This window comes from Anabrus simplex, chromosome 2, assembly GCF_040414725.1.
Source record: "Anabrus simplex isolate iqAnaSimp1 chromosome 2, ASM4041472v1, whole genome shotgun sequence".
NCBI classification, from domain to species: domain Eukaryota; kingdom Metazoa; phylum Arthropoda; class Insecta; order Orthoptera; family Tettigoniidae; genus Anabrus; species Anabrus simplex.
This window is the reverse complement of record NC_090266.1, coordinates 1,196,488,609-1,196,510,633: the sequence shown is the minus strand read 5'-3', so window position 1 is coordinate 1,196,510,633 and position 22,025 is coordinate 1,196,488,609. Positions and strand designations below refer to the sequence as shown.

At 41.7% G+C, this 22,025-nt stretch overlaps 1 protein-coding gene across 3 annotated transcripts in view; it reads right to left on the bottom strand.

The window, feature by feature from the left end:
- The window catches only part of Pi3K92E (phosphatidylinositol 3-kinase 92E), a 344,498-nt gene that overhangs the window by 9,668 nt on the left and 312,805 nt on the right, over window positions 1-22,025 (bottom strand). For all 3 annotated transcript variants that reach the window (XM_067142174.2, XM_067142173.2, XM_067142175.2), the window contains exons 17-18: window positions 15,943-16,233; window positions 2,506-2,648 (exon numbers count right to left, since the gene is read on the bottom strand). In XM_067142174.2, coding sequence (XP_066998275.1) covers window positions 2,520-2,648; window positions 15,943-16,233 — 420 coding nt within the window. In that variant the 3' untranslated portion in view covers window positions 2,506-2,519. The remainder of the gene's footprint in view (window positions 1-2,505; window positions 2,649-15,942; window positions 16,234-22,025) is intronic.

Sequence of the window (22,025 nt, the reverse complement as noted above, 5' to 3'; positions counted from 1 at the left end):
AATAAACTTCTTGAACCTACCGAGTTGGCCGTGCAATTAGGGTTACACATCTGGAAGCTTACATTCAGGAGATAGTAAGTTCGAACCCCACTGTCGGCAGCCCTGAAGATGGTTTCGCATTTTCACACCAGGCAAATGTTGGGGCTGCACTTTAATTAAGGTTCACTACCACTTCCTTCCCACTCCTAGCCCTTTCCTGCGGTTCTGCAACAAGGTTGACATCAATCTGGTAAGTTTTGAATCTTTTGAGAGTGTAAAGATCTTCTGAAGCAGTATACAGTGGTTCACTGCATCATATGCAGCACTGAGGTCAATGAAAGCTACCCCTGTGATTTGTCGATTTTCAAAACCATCCTCAATGTACTGCGTGAGGTTGAGAACTTGTGCAACAGCATTCATGCCTGGCCTAAAGCCTGCCTGTTGTGGAATGAAGTTTTTGTTGATAGTCTGGATGAGTCTATTGAGAGCAGGTATCCCTCGATTGTTTGTTCCCCCCCCCCAATTTTCTCATCAGGCTGCCTACTGTGCCTTCCTGGCCTGGTTTTGGTATGTCCCTATGTGTCTGTTATGAAATTCCCAACATCATCTGAACACTGTACAACATGATACACACCCATTCCCATACACATCTTTCGTATGATGGAAAATGCTGGCTCTCCTAACACCATCTACTACCAAAAAATGAATATAAAGATTATTTTGAAAATCTTATATAAGTGGCACAGGAGAGATATTGGTCTGTAGTTCCTGGGGTCTCTGCTGTTTTCCAGGCCTTAGAACAGCAACTACATGTGCTTTGCTCAACAATTTTGGAATCTTGGACTTCTGTAGGGAGTTGTTATAAAACTGTAGCAACCATTGTTTTGTGTTGCTTCCAAAGTTCTTTATTTGCTTAACTTGTATATCATCTAAACTCGCAGCTTTACCTGATTTCCACTTGATTATTGCATTTTCCAACTCAGTGATATTGAAATGTTGCATGAGCTCAGATTTTCTTCATCCCTACCTGAAGGTACCTTCCACATAACACTCCAGGTTTTGGCTTCTTGTTTTATTTTGCCGTTCATGAGAAGTTGGTGGGGAATCTGATTGGCTGTAACAGAAGAATGTGTGTTACTCATGGCTGGATCTCTGTTCAGCTTCTTTAGGAGTCTCCAGGCCTTTTGACTGCTCTGCGTCATATCCAATTCTTCATTTAATTGTGACCAGCTCTCTCTTTTCGATGAGGTTATTAGAGAAGTTCGAGCATGTGCTGCTTTAATAGTTTCCTCACCCACTGGGTTCTGTTAAAAAATTTTGAATATTAAAAAGCACATTTTAGTAGTTTTCCATGCAAAGTTAGTTAAAAAAAAAAAAGAAAGCAAATAGGCACTTACAGGCATTATATAACTTGCCCACATGATGATGATATCGATAATGTTACAGGCTTTATGTCCCACTAACTACTTTTACAGTATCTGGAGACACAGAGGTGCCAGAATTTAGTCCCACAGGAATTCTTTTACGTGCCAGTAAATCTACTGACATAAGGATGACGTATTTGAGCACCTTCAAAGAACACCGGACTATGTCCAAATGAAACAGACATTAGTTGGTTTCTGTAATGGTTTATTGGTTGGAATAAGTGAAAGTGAACATACAGCAAGTAAAGAGTGATGTACAGGTGATATATCTGCCTAAATATAGTCCCTTGTTGGTTCAAGGAAGTGTCCCAGTGGTCCACTTGACAACGGATACACCCGAGCAAATGTCCATGGTTTGGCCGAACCATTTTTCAACGGCGTCTCAGACAAGTCATTGCTTGAGAGCAGGTATCCCTCGATTGTTTGTTCCCCCCCCCCCCCCCAATTTTCTCATCAGGCTGCCTACTGTGCCTTCCTGGCCTGGTTTTGGTATGTCCCTACGTGTCTGTTATGAAATTCCCAACATCATCTGAACATTGTACAACATGATACACACCCATTCCCATACACATCTTACATATGACGGAAAATGCTGGCTCTCCTAACACCATCTACTACCAAAAAATGAATAAATGATGCCGAGCAGCTGAATTCATGGCAAACCGTACCCAGTCACTTTGCTGCCGCACATTAACTAACACATTCAAACGATATCAGATTTCTTCCTGACATATACAGCCATCACCAAACACATGCGCAATGTTCTCTTTCTTCAAATAACAACACTTGGAATTAAGTCTAGGTTTCATTTCGGCAACCCTTATGAATTAAAATATACAAACAATGGCAAAATTATCTTTGCTGTATACAATCCTAAGCCCCTGAAATGTATGGTTTGTATTATATGTGTAAATAAAATTATATGCAAAGCAAAGCAAAAGCAAAGGCAAAAGCAAAAGCAAAGCAAAGCAAAGCAAAGCAAGCCGATTACGTTCCCTAACACCTGGCATTACATACAATCTCAACACTTGCCTGAGTGTCTGGATGACTAATCAAATTTAAGAGGTATTGGTTCCTCAAATAGGAGAATCAGTTCAATTACCTTAGGAGAAATAACTATTGCTTGTTGTTCTTGGACATGTTGTGTGATGCCCAGTTGAGTGAAGTCTTCCATGAATTGCAAAGGGCTTCATCAAATTTGGAGCGGAAGTGGGAGAGGGCTTCAGACTCAGAATATTCGAGCACCTAGATAATGATAAGAGAGACATACAGTGAAATTTAAGTTTTAAACTTGAGTTGTCAATACATTTTAAATAGGATACATTGTAACTAATGGGAAAAATGAAGTAGCCAAATGAATATTTCAACAACAGATAATTTCTCTCCCTTCATTGCATGAGCTCTTTTTTCTTTTAACTTTGCACTAGAAAATATGAGTTTTTAGTGAATCTGGGACAGGAAAGAGCTAGGACTATGACAGTAGTGACCAGTAATAACCTTAATTAAGGCACAGTCCTGGCATTTTCCTGGTGTGAAAATAGGAAACCGGCATCTCCGAAGACCTTAAAAGTAGTTAGTGGGACGTAAAACAAATATTATTATTATTATTATTATTAAAATAGGAAACCATAGAAAACAGTCTTCGGGGTTGCCGATGCGGGGGTTCAAACCCAGCAGTCTTATGGCAATGGCGGGATAGGGCAAGGAAGGAAGCGATCATGGTGTTAATTACAGTACAGCCCCGGCATCTGTGTGGTGTGAAAATGAGAAACCATGGAAAATTATCTTCAGGGCTGCCCACTCTCTCCCGAATGTAAGCTCATAGTTACAGGACCTAAACTGTGTACCCAACTCGCTCAGTATTATTATTAATGACATTATTTCACAGGATTCCACAAATCCTGTGCAAGGAGGACAACAATGAACAAGGCTTGAAGGAATCTTGTGGCGAGTACTGTCACCCAAGTACTTCATCGTCACCACAAAACCAATTAAACAGCTGGTATATAAATATGATGAGTATATCTGTTATCCAAGATCAATAATGACAGAGAAGAGCAGTTCATGACAATGTAGTACATATGTATGTGCCGTACGCAGCAGAACAAACAACACTGAAATGTTGTTTAATTATGTTGATACAGTATGTATTGAAAATGTATACCATCATGTGCCACATATTGTTCATAACGTTTCTGAAGATTACTAAACATGTTGAATAAGGTTGTTGTACGCACACAAAAATGATGTTATCTTGTCACGTAATTCTGGAATATTTGTAGGTGGGTCATCTGACTTGAATGCCCCATATGTAGGCATCTAGGGCTGTGAGAACTGATTCTGTGCAGAATCCTCGACGAAATAATGACTCAATATTTCATGACTGCGCATGATGCACCAAATCGTGTAGTGTAGTAGTTTGTGTAATGATATCAGGCCATTCAAAATTTAAAAAAGATATGTTTGTAGGTTGATGTAGCCATCAGGGTGAGTAGGGCTTTCATCTGAAAACCATAGTTTGCAGAAGAAATCTGGGTCCTCACGTGTCATGGACAACACTCGGTAATCAGACTGACCTTCATTGCAGACTATGCATTGGGGAGTGAAACACCTGTTGGAGATGATGTCCACAAATCTCTATAGTGGTGACTGTTCTTTAGAGTCTTATTGTCCCCTTTTTGTTGACATAAGACTGTTCCTGAATGATGGACTTGTTAAGGACAGCTAACATTGTTCTTATTAAATTGCTCTGTGTACTATTCTTTAATGTGAAGCAAACTCTGCCCATTCTGATGCCCCACTCCATATCCATGATCATGTTCCATGATAAACACCCTCTCCTCTGTTGTGTGACCCACAAGTAGAGAAATCAACATAACGCTGAATTCACAATGTCGAACTACTGCTGTATATTCAATAACTAAATATTTCATGGCTAGGGAAACATGGACAGCATATGAGCAATAATTCCAGTGTCATTTGTTTTGCTGCTTACCGTATGTGTTGTAACGTTTTGCATTATGCCAGGCAAGATGAGGTGAGGTGAGTTTTCTTATGGCCAGTCCACAGGATAAGTTTCCCCAAGAGAATGGATCAATATATCACCAGGTGTGAAAAGCTAATCGAATACAAAGGTCGTGGGAATGTTGATAAATACAGATTAAATGAATCGTCACCATAAGACTTATCTGTGTCGGTGTGATGTGAAGAAAAAAACCCAGATGAAATGAGCAGAAGCAGAAAGGAACCTACCATTAAATTTGTTCCATTAATTATAACATAGGCAACAAATGTTTACTTTTTGTTTATGACAGGTTCTCTCTATCTGTTAATGGTTACCGGGTGAGTTGGCCGTGCGGTTAGGGGCGCACAGCTGTGAGCTTGCATCCGGGAGATGGTGGGTTCCAACCCCACTGTCGGCAGCCCTGAAGATGGTTTTCCGTGGTTTCCCATTTTCACACCAGGCAAATGCTGGGGCTGTACCTTAATTAAGGCCACAGCCCCTTCCTTCCCACTCCTAGGCCTTTCCTATCCTAAAGCAAAAGAAAAAGGTTCCTTTTACCCTAAAATGAAGGAAAATCAATGGAATATTGGACATCTGGCTGCAATATTGTGCAATAGTATGGAGCATGCTGATCGACACTGGTGAAATGAGGACTATTGTCCAAAAACGGCTGCGCAGTAGTGCAAAATTTGGCCTCTGCCGATGAACCTCAGCTTGGTTCTGCCATAGAAGAGACAACGCCTATCCACAATGATGGAATTCTCCGTAGGGCAGAGGGCAGTGAAGCACCAGCTTATTGCGGAAGACATCAAGGATGAGATAATAATCAGACTCAACTTGCAGGACCTTCCAAGAATTTGGCATGCTACCAGCACAGGACCTGGCCCTCCCAGCTACGACTGAGGTGGATGTGGCTCTTGATGTGGATGGAGTCGCTAGTGGTTTGATGGCCAATGTGCAGTCTGAGTATCAGAACATTCAACCAAATGGATTGCTCATCACCAAAACCTTGATCAACATAACTTGAATGATTATGACATCGCCATCCGTCTAACCATAACACCTGGAGTTTGCAAACATGTTGTATGGATTGTCCACTGCAAAGCCATTGAATCAGATTAGCCGCTGCAAGCAGACATAGGAGTGAGAACGGGAAGGAACATGCCAGAAAGTGTAAAAGGGATCGAATGACATCCTAGAACACGGGCAACGAGATAAGATAGGAGTACTACTTCTAGAATATCAGGACGTCTCCCTGCACATCAATAACTTCGGCAGGACAAAACTCATACATCAGATTGATGTGGGTGACAGCATGCCAATCAAAGCTCATTTTTGACAAATTCTGCTCACGAAGCAACATGAAGTGGACCAGACGATCGAAGAAATGGAGGAGCAGACATTAACAGAACCATAGAAAGCCCTTGGAGCTGCCAGGGAGTGTGCCTGGCTCTGCTCGGTTCTGTGTCAACTACAGGAGAGTGAATGACATCAGGAAGAAAGACAGCCATCCACTACCCTGGATTAATGATACTCTGGATACAATGTCAGGGCTGAAGTGGTTCTCTACGCTGGATCTGAGGAGTGGCTACTGGCAAGTGGGGATTCATTTTGACGACCAAGAGAAGACTGCATTCTTGATTGGACATGGTCTCTGGCAGTTCAAGGCTATGCCATTTGGGTTGTGCAATGTCATAGCAAGTTTTGAGAGGTTGATGGAGAGTGTGCTGAGAGGACTGCACTGGAAGATGTGTTTGACCTCCCTGGATGATGTCACCGTTCCGAGAAACACTTTCGACGAGCCCCTCAAGAGCATGAGGGAGATTTTTGGTAAACTGAGAGCAGCCCAGCTGAAACTGAGCCTGAAGAAGGAAGCACACTACCTCAGCCTCATTGCCTTGGAGGAAGGAGTCCAAACCGATCCAGAGAAAACCATGACAGTGAGGAAGTAGCCAGTAGCTAAGGACAAATCCCAGCTTCAAAGCTTCCTGGGCCTATGTCTGTCTGTTTGTCAGGGGATTTGTCAACATCGCCAAGCTGTTGCATTGTCTTACAGAGAATGACCAATGGTTCATCTGGACACAGGAATGCCAGAAAGCTTTTGAACACCTGAAGCACTATGTACAGCACTGGTAATGGTATATCCCAGAGCTGGTACGAAATTTGCGCTCGACACGAATGCCAGCGAAGTTGACATTGGGGGTGACCTGTCGCAAGTCACATACAATAAAAGAGAGGGCAGCGGCATACTTCAGTATGGCCCTTTCTAAATCAGAAAGAAAATACTGCACCACCCGGAAATAGCTTCTCTCCATTGTGGAGACCATTAAGCATTATTACCGGTGTGGCCAAGAATTCCTCATCATGACTGATCATGCATCACTCGGGCAGCTTCTAAATTTCAAGAACCTGGAAGGACAGCTTGCACGATGGCTAAAAAGACTGCAGCACTACAACTATGTGATTGAACACCGCAAGGGTCACCTACATTCCAATGCAGACACTCTGCCCTAAAGGCCTTGACCAAAAGACTGCAAGTTCTGCTCCGAGAAGGAGGGTGCACACGAAGTTCCCTGCTGAAGGACCATCATGGAGTTTGGGGGAAACTGGAGTTGCAACATCTGGATGAATGCACAGAGGGATAACGACATCGGACTGCTGGCCAAGTGGAAGAATACCAGTTCCGAGGCCTGGATGGACAAATGTTAATAACCTCAGCCCCAAAACTAAGTCATACAGCTCAAAGTGACATTTGCTGGTGGCCTGGGCTGGGTTGATGAAGAGCACCTGGGAAAGCAGTAGTGGGAAGACTTTCAAGGAGCAGGTGGTTGTCCAACGAAGTATGGTGTCAGAAGTCTTGAAGGAAGTTCATAGTGAAGTCTAGGGGGAACACCTCGAAATCGAGAAAACCCTGGAGAAAATCCAAGAGAGGTTTACTGCATGGGATCCCAAGCAGATGTGGAGGACTTCTGAACTAAATGCAATGAGTGTGCTGCCAGCAAGGGACCAAGCTGGAGATGTAGAAGTCGAATGAAGACTAACGACGTGGGCGCACCCCTTGAGAGGGAGGCAGTTGATGTGGCCAGACCATTCCTTACCAGTGAGATGGGAAATCGCTCTATACTTGTCACCGACTACTTTACAAAGTGACTGGAGGTAGATGCCGTTCTGAGCCTAGAGGCAACTACAGTGGTGGAAACCGTCATGAATGAGTTCATCAGCACAGACAGCATATCATTAGAGCTACATTCTGACTAGTGACACGCCTATACATCCCCAATCGGAAGGAATTGTGGAACGATTCAATACGATCATCAGGAATCACCTGCAAATAGTTGTCAGTGACCATCAGAAGGACTGGCATTTTCATCTTCCTCTATTCCTCTAGGCATATCATTCTGCAGTGCACAGGGCCACTGGATGCACACAAGCAAGGGCGCTGTTTGGAAAAGAACTGCACCTCCCAGTTGATTTAGTATATGACCAACCTGAGACCATCCTGCCCTTACTGACCAGTACTGCTTGGATTTGACAAGGAAACTACATGCTGCTGGCGGGAAGAGATTGAGAATAGAGAGTGACAGAATGAAGGCACGATACACCCAACGAGCGGACGCTACTGGATACCATGAAAACGACCTGGTGTGGCTGTATAACTCCATAAGTAACAGAGCCTTGTTCCCCAAGCTGCAGACAGCATGGGAAGACCCTTACCATGTTTTGAAGAGAATAAATGGCATCATCTATTGCATACAATGGAGCCTATGAAGCAAAATGAAGGTGGTGCACCTGGACCGGATGGCGCATTACCTGGGAACAGTTGAAAAAGGTAACTGATCAGGATGATAAGCTCTCAAAAGAGTGGCAATGTTACATGCTCAAATGACTGTCAGTCCTGCCATAGCCCCCTTCAGTATTCCCTGAAAGGGATTAGTGAGTCAGACTGGGGACGTATCAGTTGGACTGGAGAGCATGGCTGGCCTCTTCTTGCACTGTGCTTTCGTCTGGTTTCACCTTGGGCCTTCCAGAAAGGGAAATGAGAAACTTTCCTCTCAAGCTGCACCGTGAAGTTTGCAGTACTTCATCACTCAAGACTGGGACAGCAGTTTTGTTGGCTGGAGTACGGAGTACTGTGGTGGCGGACTTTCTCTGGAGTCGAGCCAAGGAAAATTTGCTGTGTGTTATGGTGGCCAATAGCCCTGTGTTCAAGCCTGTCTACTAATAGACGTTGTATGTGAAGTGACAGTGTGCAGCAGCAAAATTGAAAGGTGGGCTGTCAATCAGGATTACCATCATCTAGGTCACGGAGAGCCGGACTGTCTGCTGTGAGAAGGACAGAGACTTTGTAAACAGACAGCACTTGGCGGAGCGTGGTCATTCATGACTGAGTACAATGTGTGTGTGTGTGTGTGTGTGTGTGTGTGTGTGTGTGTGTGTGTGTGTGTGTGTGTGTATGTGTATTTAATTTAGGCCATCCTAGAATTGAATTAGATAAAAACAGACAGTGTTTTATTTGTAACAATATAATGGATTGACCAAAATATGGCTTCCGATTGAGATAGCTAGAAATAAAATTCAGGAAACTCAGCCATATTTTAGTCATGCTAGCCCGGGAGGGCAATATAGCAAGTGGAGATGCAATTCTCCCCTAGTACGTTGGCACTGCATTGTGCTTATCACATGTATGGCTTGCAGTGGTGTCGCTACCGGCGTGCTAGCCGGCCAGTGTCTTGGAAAAGGTGCGGTATCCAACTGATGAGCCCATGCCGCACTCTGGGCGAAACACTGGTACATTTTGACGATTGAGTTTCCTGAATTTTATTTCTAATATAATGGATTATTTAATGTGTTTAGGAGTAGCTTTTAGAAGAAGCTATGATCCTCATTGAAGCTAGTCCTTGGACTAAGTCAGTTGTTGTAATGGCGCATATGTACCTTGGTGAAATGTTATTTAGGAGCTCTTGGCCTGTAGGAGGACAGCATTATTTGTGTGCTGTTATGGTGGGTATCATGGAATATTCCCATGAATTAAAATAGAACCCTTTTTTTAAAGAAAAGTTTCTTCTACGATGCACTCCAGTGTGAACTGGAACACAGTCCATCATTCGCCGAGGAAAATGTGCTCTTTGCAGAATATGACATTCGACGGAGCACGTTGTACTCAGCAAACGTAAGGCGGTACACCCTCTATTCATCCGCGAGACTTTGTTTCTTAGCCGCTCGTTGGGACTGTAACCTGCTAGGAAATCTCACGGCCTAGTGTAGTTGCACGGCGTGCATGAATGGGGTCGAATGGGCCTTAACAATCAAGCAATCGTCCTCTTCTCTCAGTTCGAGACCTGCCACAAACATAAGCTAGCACGTCTGCTTATGTCTCCCAATTCTCGAAAACCAAAAACGTGCCTTACCAAATTTTTATTGTACTCTGTGGATTGCCGTAGCACTGTTTAGCCTCTGCTGCAGTTAGATATCCTTGTTCAAGGGGAGGAACTACCTGCTCATGGATGTGAAGTCCTTGGTGTGCCATAGTTGCTGATAGAATAACCTACCTGTGTGTAATACGCATGGTGGGGCCATACTGCAACTTGATTGGTGTGCTCACTCTTACTGCCAGCAGAGTGGGGAAAAAGAAAATCCTAAACGGATTTAAACAAGTCAACTTTCCGTTGTGAACCAGAGTACGTACCCACCGGGCTATGGTGATTCACGAACAGGCACGCATAACACACCTATTAGCCTGCCTGCTACCTTCCACCTCGCTCGTATTTACCATATTCGTAGATTCTTCGGTTATGATGGCAACTTATACATATGAGTAATGTCTCATTGCCCCCGAGTATAAAGCTAGGAACCACAGCATCATGGCTGCATGTGATAATGCTAGTCATTGTACAGCTTAACTCAGGATTTTTCAGCATGCTCACTTTCTGAGTTGCTAATTGTACACAATAATGTTGTTCCCATTTGATTTTTCTTTTGATATTTTGTAAAACTTAGGAGTAACTTTAATGATCAGCCCCATCATCATCCACTTAGGGAACTGAATGTATGAATGGATTGTTTATAACCACTCAACCATCTGGTCCTCATTATTTCTTCATTTCTAAATCCTTCATATTCCTCTCTCTAGCCTGAAAAATCGGAAGAGCCGCTCATGCCCTGACAATCGCTGAACTAGTATACGGGCACATTAATAACGTATGTATGTACGTATGTAGTACATACTAGACAGTCATAAAATATATAAAGTAAATGTTAATACTGAAAAGCTGCAAAGTGGACTCTTCAAGTAATATGGACATTACATTTATAACATCTGAAAGGCAATCATTTAACTTTGTATGACTGCTGATTTTGTGAACATGGTCATGGGACTTCTAGAACATAAGAGTCAAAACCACAGGGAGATAACTTACAGTTTAGAAAATCACATATGCACCGGGGCATCATAACTGATAAGTAGACATCGGATTTATATGCTGTATATAAGCATGCAACTATGCTGCAAACATTGGTGAAATATGCATTTAAGTATGCACATATTTTCATGCTATTAAACATTTGTTTTAATGCAAATGGAACATTCCGTTACTAGACACACACAATTCAGCCACACCAAAACATAAAATCATGATCTTGAATAAACCACTGAATGAAAAACAGAAAAAAATCATACTACTTACAGCTTCAGCTGTTTCATTAGTACAAACAATATGTGCACAAGATCCGAGGTAATCAGTCTCCCAGGCAGAAATTACACTACTAGAGTGGCCTTGATCTTGGCCTTTTATATCCTAGCCTTTCTGGCTGACGTAAGCCCTGGCTGTCTCGTGAGAATTCTGGAAAGTATGTGTCACAGCCAGGTAGTGGGGGCTTGCCCGCGCTGTTTAATTCTTGGATGCCTATCATTCATAGTTTAAGACATACAGACCACAACATAAACACACGGGCCGCAACCCCATTACATAAGAGCGCGGGCAAGCCCCCACTACCTGGCTGTGACACATACTTTCCAGAATTCTCACGAGACAGCCAGGGCTTACGTCAGCCAGAAAGGCTAGGATATAAAAGGCCAAGATCAAGGCCACTCTAGTAGTGTAATTTCTGCCTGGGAGACTGATTACCTCGGATCGAGTAGGGGTATTTCAGTCGCCTTGACAAAGAATACTGCAATGTATTCGAAACGTCGGCAAACTGTACGTGATGTGCGTACAACACGGTTCAACCAGGAAATTAAATAATTCTTCACACCGTGGAAGCTTCACTTCTAAGAATATGTGCACAGTTTGTGAGATGTATCAACCTATGTGTTCACTGTTAAAACAATATGAACACTTCTAGGTAAGAGACAGTTTGTTAATTAATAACTAAACATGATAAAACAATCAGTAAGATTTTAGGAAAACCATGTAAAAAATGCACAAACACGAAGAAACACACTTAAATATACATTCCTCTTTCATATTACACTATACACCCTACTTTTCCTGTCTATAATTTGCTTTGCAGTACACTACAACAGTCTGCTTCAAGTTTTCTGGTTTAAATATATGGTGTTCATCTGTTAAAACTAGCTTCAATGCGATGAGTGATCTCTCTACATCTACGAATGCGACAGGACAGTACTTGAATTCGGGAACGAGTGTAGGTGTTAAACATTCTGGTAGATCCATATTATCAGTACCAGCCAAATATATGTTTATAGCTATCATGATGTCTTGACTGAGAGTTCTCAGCATTAATTACTTTACATTTTGTTGAAGACTGTTTGTAAAACACATTAAAATATGCATAATAAACGCCAAACACATGCACAATAAATCCCAAATTTTAAATGTATGCACTTACCTCAAATATATGCACTATCAAACTTAATAATTCATCCAATTTTACCTTCAAATGCACTTCCTTGTCAGTTTTGGAGGTCTACATATCGGCAAACAAAATATGCATTTGCATACAAATCTGATGTCTACTGATAAGGAGTAGAGGGAAGGTAAAGTAAAATGGACCTGCATCTGAATAAGGGAAAATGATGATAGTTCACTTGTATCTTCTTGGCTTGGTGACACTGTTGATTGTGATTCGTCTATCGGATGGGGATGTTAAATTTTGTGCAATTCGACAGGAGTAGGCTATGTGCTGGCACAGAGTTTACCCTCTCCTTTCCTATCGAAAGATATATATTGTTGTTCATTTTATCTCACTAACTTCTCTGGTTAGATTGATGTCAGGGAGGTCATCCGGTCCTAAAAATTCTCCAAAAGATTCATCTCACTTCATACTTGATCCTGTAGAGAAATGTGATATGCGCACACACCCACACACTCAGTCTCTCTCTCTCTCTCTCTCTCTCTCTCCCTCTTTTAATTCTTTCTAGCACTCTCAAAATGTTTATTTAGAAGAGAGAATAATCCAGAAGGTTGTCCATATCCATGATAACACATTGTTACAAATAGAACGTCATCTGTTTCATTACTAATTTATTTCAGGATGACCTAATAAATGCACACTCTCTCTCTCTCTCTCTCTCTCTCTCTCTCTCTCTCTCAAACACAAACAATTCTAACCAGGTGATGAATGGCCACACTAATTACCAGTCTATTTACAAATCTCTCTTCTGTACACACACCAGGGAGTCCCAGACGGTTGTTACCTGGGAACGGCTCTAATCCTTACTTTCACTTTCATAAAGTCCAGTCATCTCCTACAGCCGCAGTGCGTAGACAGCTGGATTTGAAAACAATGCCACTGGATATACAACACACGATGCCTGTTCGTTGGTTCAACTCCACATATAGTCCAGTACTTCACACAGTCCCATGTAGTGAACAACTAAACAGCTCAACAGTATTCAACAGCAGGACGATACTCACAACAGCGAACATTAACACAGGTCCATTTATCCTCGCACTCACAATAGCGCGTTTCCTCGCTGGCTCACGGCGATACTCAGTCCACAGAATAACATGAATATACAGTACAGTCTTCCATTCTGTCGCCTCCAGTATACGCACTCACTGGTCTCTCCGACACCACAACAACAGCTCCTTGTTCAGACCTCGGTGGGACACTAGCGACAGCCAACACCTCTGTCGGCCTCAGCCCAGCCACCGAACCCCAACTCGCTGAGTGTCACACTGACTGACTTCACCACATAGTCCAGCACTGACTCAGAGTCCAACACTGACTGACTGTCTCCGGCTAGCCTACCTTTTTATAGCTACGTGATTTGATCCGCAAATTTCGTGATGTCATTAGAGGTAGAATATTCCCTTTGGGTCTCCAAGAAACTCACAGGTAAGCCGACCGCCGAGGACAATATACGGAAAGGCCAGCTCCACCCCACGAGCTGGCTGGGAGATTCCACCTCGTGTGAGTCATTAGCTCCTTCCTGGAAGTACCAAAATGGGCTACCACGGAGCTGGCACGTAACAATAGAGTTCTCAATGTGATTTTATTTTGGTGTAAATAAATATCAAACAAGATACATTCACTTTCTTACATAAAGCCACTTCACTGCTGCTACGTCTATTCCTAAAAAACACACAGTTATACACAATTATACACAACACTACACTATTAAGGGAAACTCACTGAAGCAATTTACTATTAATTCATTCCAAGTACAGATATCAACAAGTTCTCACACTGGTTATTCACTTCACCATCACAGTCGATTATGAAAAGTGCAGATATCAACAGTCCACACACTGATTATTCACTTTGCACAAGGCAAGACTGACTACCCTCTCACTCAAGTCGATTCTGACAATACGGACGTCACCTCACTTTAATCCAAACTCCACATTCTCTTACTGTACTGTCTCTCACTGTCACTGTCTGACTGACTAACTGACTCCGAGTCCAACAGTGACTGATTCTTGGCCTGTCAGCTCGATATATATAGTGTTCGACAAACAGTCTAGAAATATCAACTTCTGGAAATGTTCTTGCAACCAAGTTGCAACAAACTAAATGGAACAAATGTACCTTATATATTTACAGAATATGGTTGTACTTAACATTTAATAAAAGATAATTTAAATATATTAATAATACATATTTGAGGTTATACAAATGTGCAGTGCATATTTACAAGGTATAGTCGTACTTGGCATTTAATAAAAGATAATTAAAATATATTAAACAAAATAATTAAAGGTTTTGCGGAGGATGCCATGCATACAACAAACAATGTTCTCTTCATAAAATACAACCCTATATAAAGCATTTGATCGATCAGGTGTAGCAAGATTTGTGACAATTGTGTTTCATTCTCAGGGCATTACCATTGAGATGGCATTCTAATTCTGCCTCCTTATCTTAAAAACAAAGAAATATTTCCGCCCTTCCATCACACACTGCAACTAAGCAAACGACATGTATATGCAGTATATACGAGCATATATACAGGGGTCTTTCACTCAAAGTGGGGCCGGCCAGCGCAGCGCAGCGGGTAGATGGGCGAGCTGGTCAGACGAGCACATGTCAACTCGCTGAGCTTGGGGCCGGGAGAGCGCCCATATGAATCGCATGTAAATAACAACCACACATAATAACGCATAATCAAAGTAAAATAATTTCTCAACTTGTCACAGATGATGCTGAAAATGTCTTCCACCTGCATCTACATACTTCTCTGGCTTCATCTAAGGAAACTTTCATTCATACGGATTAGTTCATCTACCGAGATAGCATCAATTTCTCTCATGATATTTTGAGTTCATCTAGGGTTTGTTATATAAACCTTATTTTTCAATTTTTCCCATAAATAAAAATCGCAAACCGTAGGATCTTACGGGCCACAATGGTTTACTGATTACTCTGTTGTCAAAAATTTCCTCAATTAAACTGAATGACTTGTTGGCCGTATGCGCGGTTGCCAAGCCTGGCTGGAAATATGCATTCATTGTCAGTCAACTGTTAAAAAATGGTACAAGAATGTCATTCCTATATCTCTGCCTAGTGATTGTGGTTTCAAAAACTATAGGCCCTATTATCCTGTCTGCAGTTACTGCCGCCAACATTCCCATTTTCACACTGTAGATGAACTCAAACAAAATATCACGAGAGAAATTGAGGCTATCTGGGTAGATGAACTAATGCGTACGAATGAAAATTTCCTTAGATGAAGCCAGAAATGTGCAGACTCAGGATGAAGACATTTTCATCATATTCTGTAACAAGGTGAGAAATTATTTTACTTTGATTATGCATTATTATGTGTGCTTGTTATTTACATGCGATTCATATGGATGCTCTCCCGGCCCAAAGCTCAGCGAGTTGCCATGTGCTCGCCTGACCTTCAGCTTGCCCATTTACCCGCTGTGCCGCACCGCGCCGGCTGACCGACCGGCCCCACTTTGAGAGAAAGACCCTACCCTGTATATATATCATTATGATCAGCTCTCTTTCCTTCCAGTGCAACATCTGTAACAAAATCTCAATACAGCAAAGAATTTTTAAAATGATAATTGTGAACTTTGGAAACTTCATAACCATTTCCATATAGCACAAGTTATTTTTACTCACCAAAGTATCTCGAAGATAGTTTAAGTCCTTTTCTGAGCTCAGCTCAGGAAGTCCAGTTGAGATCATCATAGCAAACAGAGATAAGATGAGACTACCATGTCTTCTAAGAATTAAGAATGCTTGTTCACAATGCTTTTGGAAGATCTGGAATTCTAATGCCTCCTTCTTGGTCTGACCTTTATTAATTACATGTACAAAGTCATGAGTCAGCACAAAAGGCACTCTTTCACGTCTAAAACCAAATTTTTCCTTGAAGTGACCCAGGATGTGTCCAAAGTCAATATGGAAAAGCTGTAATAAAACAAAAAATTTCAGTACAGAAGAAATGTGGAGAAGTTATGGAAGCTAATAGGATTGGGAAGCATTTATTGGATTTCTGTGCTATGTGATTAACAGATAAACATACATACATTCTTTAACCAAAAGGCTATTCACCACTATACATGGGAGGGTAGGGCACCAGTTCCATACGAGACTATATCACAACCAACTTTGAATTCAGGAAATCTGTTATGAATGTGGGGGTATTCCAGGTTTTTTCTGATGATACAGACCAATATCTGATCTGCAGTGAACAGTATCTAGGATAGAAAAATCTGCATACGAATATGAGTACATTGATATGATTAGTGAGAAGTTCCAAAGAATAGACAGACAGCAGGTTTGGGATGTACACTGAAGAGCAAATGAATCAGAGATGACCTGCTGAAGAAAGGACATTGTTTTGTGCTTGGCCCGGCAAATGTAACAGAAGTGCGTTGCATGTAACAGTGAGAAGATCAGATCTTGTACGGGCTGTATCAGTTACATTTGCCTACAGAATGGGTAAGACATGAGATCCCAGTGCATACGATTGCGGCCAGATTGGTGGCTCCAGATGTATGAGCCACTCCACCTCTGAAGTTGTGTAGGCACTGGGCTTATCAAGAGTGTAAGAGTGTACCACGAGTGCGTGGATTAAAGCGAAACAATTACTGCCAGGGTCAACTGTCGTGGTGTACGACGTATTGATGGCAGGAATCGCCGTTGGCTATCTCGGATTATAAGAATGGATAGATGGGCTATGGTACAGCAGATCACTTATTAATTCAATACTGGACAATGATGACGTGTGAGCAGCCATGCCATCCAGAACCATCTCCTCGCCATAGGGTACAAAACAAGCCTCCCTCAAGGGTACCTCTGCTCAACTCCTGTCACAAGGCACAATAACCGACATGGGCAGAGGAAAACTGCCATTGGATGCTCTAAGCATGTAAAAAGGTCACCTGTACAGATCAGTTGGGGCACCAGTTGGTACATATTATTGGCTTGGTACAGGAGCATCGTCAATCACGAGGCAATGGATCCCTCTTGCCAGCTAAATACAGTTCAGGCCGGTGGTGGTGGCATCCTTGTATGGGGAAAAAAATGGAACCTCTGATACATCTGACAACATCCTTCACCAGTGAACATTAGAGGAACCTGCTGACAGATCATGATCTCGCCTTTGTTCGCTGCCAGTACCATCCAAGTGACCTGTACTTACAGCAAGACAATGCTCCAGCCCATCAGTCCCTAACTGTGGTTGACTGATTCTATGAACACTCTACATATGTGAAGATGCTTGCCTGGCCATGGAGAGGCTTCAATTCCAATCCCAATGAGCACATCTGGGATGCTGTCGAGAGGGATGCGCGTGCCCTGGACCCTGCTCCGATCCATCTGTGTGGATTATGGGAGGTTGTGCAGTGATAATGGATCAGTATGCTCCCCCCCTGCATGTCTTGTGGAGTCCATGTCACACAGCATTGCCACAATCATCAAGGTGAAAAGGAGTGCTACAAGCTACTAGACAAGTATCACTAATTCAATTGCACCTGAATGTACAAGGAGAATGGGCAGCATACAGGGATGCTGTAGTAGAAATATCATAGGAATGCCAAGGGACAACTGTGTGTAAAGATGGGATAAAAGCAAACATCTTGGTTGAATGATAAAGTCAGAAAAAGCGAGTAAACGTAGAAAGGAGGCATATCAAAAATGGCTCCAAACAAGAACTGATGCAGATATGGAATTTTTGTTTTTGCTACTTGTTTAATGTCGCACCAACACATCAAAGATTTTCGGTGACTGAACAATGGAAAAGGGCTTGGATTGCGAAGGTAGCGGCCGTGGCCTTAATTAAGGTACAGTCTGGTGTGCAAATGGGAATCTACGGAAAACAATTTTCAGGGCTGCCCAGGGTGGGTATCGGACACATTATCACCTATATGCAGGCTCACATATGCACGATCCTAACCATACGACTAACTCGCTCAGTATAGCGAACTGTAAGTATGTGAAAGAAATAGGGCAAAAAAAGCCATCACAGGACCATAGAAGTCAAGGTAAGAGTTCAGTAATAATCTGTGGCTTGGTTAAGCAGCAGGGAAACCTTTCTGGACAGTAACAAAGAATCAGAGAATGGTGGGGGAGAAAGGAAATGAATAATGCTTCAGGTAAATCAGGCAAACTCATAGTAGATCCCAGGGAATCACTGGACAGATGGAAGGAACAGTTTGAAAATCTTCCCGGCGTAAAATATATCTTTTTGTTGAAGTTGCGAACAACCAATTTCATGGGGAGAAGAACAATTTTAGCAGTGAAATTACGCTGGAAGAAATGGTAAATAAACTCCATTGCATACCTGCAAACTTTCCACATTACCTTCTTTTTTTTTTTTTTTTGCTATGGGCTTTACGTCGCACCGACACAGATAGGTCTTATGGCGATGATGGGATGGGAAAGGCCTAGGAGTTGGAAGGAAGCGGCCGTGGCCTTAATTAAGGTACAGCCCCAGCATTTGCCTGGTGTGAAAATGGGAAACCACGGAAAACCATCTTCAGGGCTGCCGATAGTGGGATTCGAACCTACTATCTCCCGGATGCAAGCTCACAGCCGCGCGCCTCTACGCGCACGGCCAACTCGCCCGGTCCCCCATTACCTATCAGTAAAATCCCCACACTTCAAAATATGTGGGAACCCAATGCACCAAAATGCGGTAAAACATGACATTAATGTATTTTTATACACTTCAGATAATTACGAGTTCAACGGCATTAATATAAAATATTACATGTAACCGATGACATTATAAGGAACAAAATATTTCTCATCAGTTAAACTAACACAAATATCTTTCAAATGTATCAATGAAATTTACTCACACAAAGTAATTTGTTTATGCACATGACTAATTAACACTTTGAAGTAAAGAGTATGTTCCTGCACATTATTTACATTATTTACACCATCACACGCACATATTTCAGTCTGATTTAACAGCTAAAGGCATGGCTTGTTTTCCTTTCTTCAGAAAATCAATAGAATGTGTGTTTGAATTACATGCTTCAGAACTTCTGATCTTCAAAATGGAAATAGGATCTATTGCCTCATGCGGCTGACAATACACTTGACCTGAACTGTGTCCTATTCTTCGTAAACAGGCTAAAAATTTGTTCAGACTCTGCATTACTATGTGATATAGTAAGAAAAGACAGCATGAATCTAGAGATCCTGTCATATTTTTGATGTCCATCAACTCCACGGATATTCAATAACTGTGCCCATTTTGAATCATTTATAGCTTGGCTACTTATAACACTAGATAAGACATCTATCTGAAGAGCTGCAAACTGGCTTTGGAGTCCATTCATTGTGTCATTTCTCGTTTCATTTTCTCTTTTACACAAAATAAAAGTAAACTTCACAAAAAAAAAAAAAAAAAAAAAAAAAAAAAAAAAAAAAAAAAAAAAAAAAAAAAAGAAGAAAACTGTGCTTCTATAATGGCATCACATTTAGCAACATGTGTATGTTGCACATCATTCTTAAAAGGGAACTTCTTAACCACATAGTCAGAGAGTTATCTTCATCTTGTAGCACCTTTTCCAAGTTTGAAGTTTAAATGCCAATAACCAATTCTTCATCAAACTTCTGATTCTGGATTGGTGGTACTGGACATCAAGCAATGCAGACCATTTAATTACACTTGGTTTGACGAACATGGTGAGCATCTGTTTCAGTTGATCCATCATGAATTAATTCAAACAGTACATGGATATGTGGGGAAGAACTCTGAAATACTGTATTGATCTTATCAAATGGTGGGATAGTCACATATAAACAGTACAAAATGCCTTGTTTAGGCCAGAGGAAAGAAACAAACAGCTTTTCTTTACGAGATGTAGTGGGATTCATGTTTCTGAGAATAGGTGAATCACGATTGGAAGAACATATCATTCTTTAGGCAGATGATGATGAGGAATTACGAACTCTCTTCAATTGCTTGTCATCAGATCTACTGAGTCCTGCTTTGGGAATAGTTACAAAAGATAAACTGGCTGAAATATATGGAGCACACACTACCACCTCATCCTTAAAAGATGAAAGAAGTGGATTCCACTCATCTAATAATCTGTATCAACATCTGGCTAGGGATAACTATCTTCAATACACATGCTTCAACAATTTCTTTGTTTCTTTTCCATGCATACTTTGAAATTTCTGAAGACATTCTTTTCTTCTGGTGCTGTTCTCGAAGTAATAAAAAATATTGGAAAGAATCTCTCAAATTCTAACTGGTAAAGTTGCAGCAGCTAAGTCAATTAGATGGCAGCTGCAACCAATGCCAAAATTATAATGATGAGCTTCTATCAAAACTGCTAGATGTCAAATTTTTTAGTCCAATCAAAAGAGGATTGATCTGAACAGAATGCCAGACAATCTGCAACAATAGCACCTTTCCTTCAGCTCAGAGATTGCAGCATAAGGTAAAGCTAAAACAATGTGAACTTATCTACATGTGAAAAAGGAGTTCCCCTTTAGCATCGGTTAGGTTGGTCTGCATCTCCTCAAATTTCAATTTAGGGTTTCTCTTATTTCTGTTAGGACTAAAAATATAGGTTTTCTAGGCAGTCTACTGACATAATGTAAAAACCCCTCGGGGACTATTGAAAATATAAGGACGCACGAGTGTGGTGCCCCTGCTAAGGTAGTTGGAAAATATTTTTCCATTACCGACCTGAACGTCAGCATTTGACAGCCAGATAATCCTAGTGATCTCCTGGCTTAAAACTCATCACAATGACAAAATCTAATGGAAATGGTCCTGCTAAGGGCCCGCTATGTAGAAATCTAGGACCAATGATCAGAATTCTCCAGCTCAACATAGAAGGAATGAGTCAAGCTAAGGGCGGGCTACTATCGAGAATATCCCTCGATAATAATATTGACTTGATTGTTATCCAGGAAACACATGCAGTAGATGAAGATCAACTGCACTCTAGAGTAAAAATTCCTGGCTATGATCTTTTAGGAGCTACATTCCATCATGCATACGGGGTTGCAACATATGTAAGACACGCTGTTGAAAATGCCTCGCTGTGCACTACAATTACTGCTGAAACCATCCATTCTGTGATCACCAGAATAGGAGACATTACAGTCACTAATGTGTATAAACCTCCAGCTGAGCAATGGCCCCCTAGTATTCTCCAACACCAGCCACATCCAGCTGTCCACCTCGGGGATTTTAACAATCATGAACAATGGAGATACACTTCTAGTGATGAGAACGGGGAATCTTTGGTTTCATGGGCTGAGGATCACACCTCCATCTTATTTATGATGCTAAAGATCTCTGCACTTTTAAATCAGCAGCATGGGGCGAGAGTCTAATCCTGATTTGTGTTTTGTGTCTACTAACAACTGCACTCCCCTACCAGTTATGCGAAAAGTTCTCTCCAGCTTTCCTCATAGCCAGTTGTAATAGAGATTGGAATAAAAGTCCCTATTGTCTCAATTACTCCTTATCCACGCTGGAACTTCCGAAAGGCAAATTGGCCTGCCTTTACTGAACAGCTTCATAAGGTATTGGGATGGATTCCCCCAACAAGTGACAACTATGAGAGATTCACAGGTGCCGTAATAAGCACAGCAAAGAAGTTTATACCTAGGGGTTATCGAAAGGAATATATTCCTGGATGGAGCGAAGCTAGTGAAGAACTGTATCAAGAATTCCAAACAACTGGAGACAAGAACACAGCTGATCAACTATTACACAG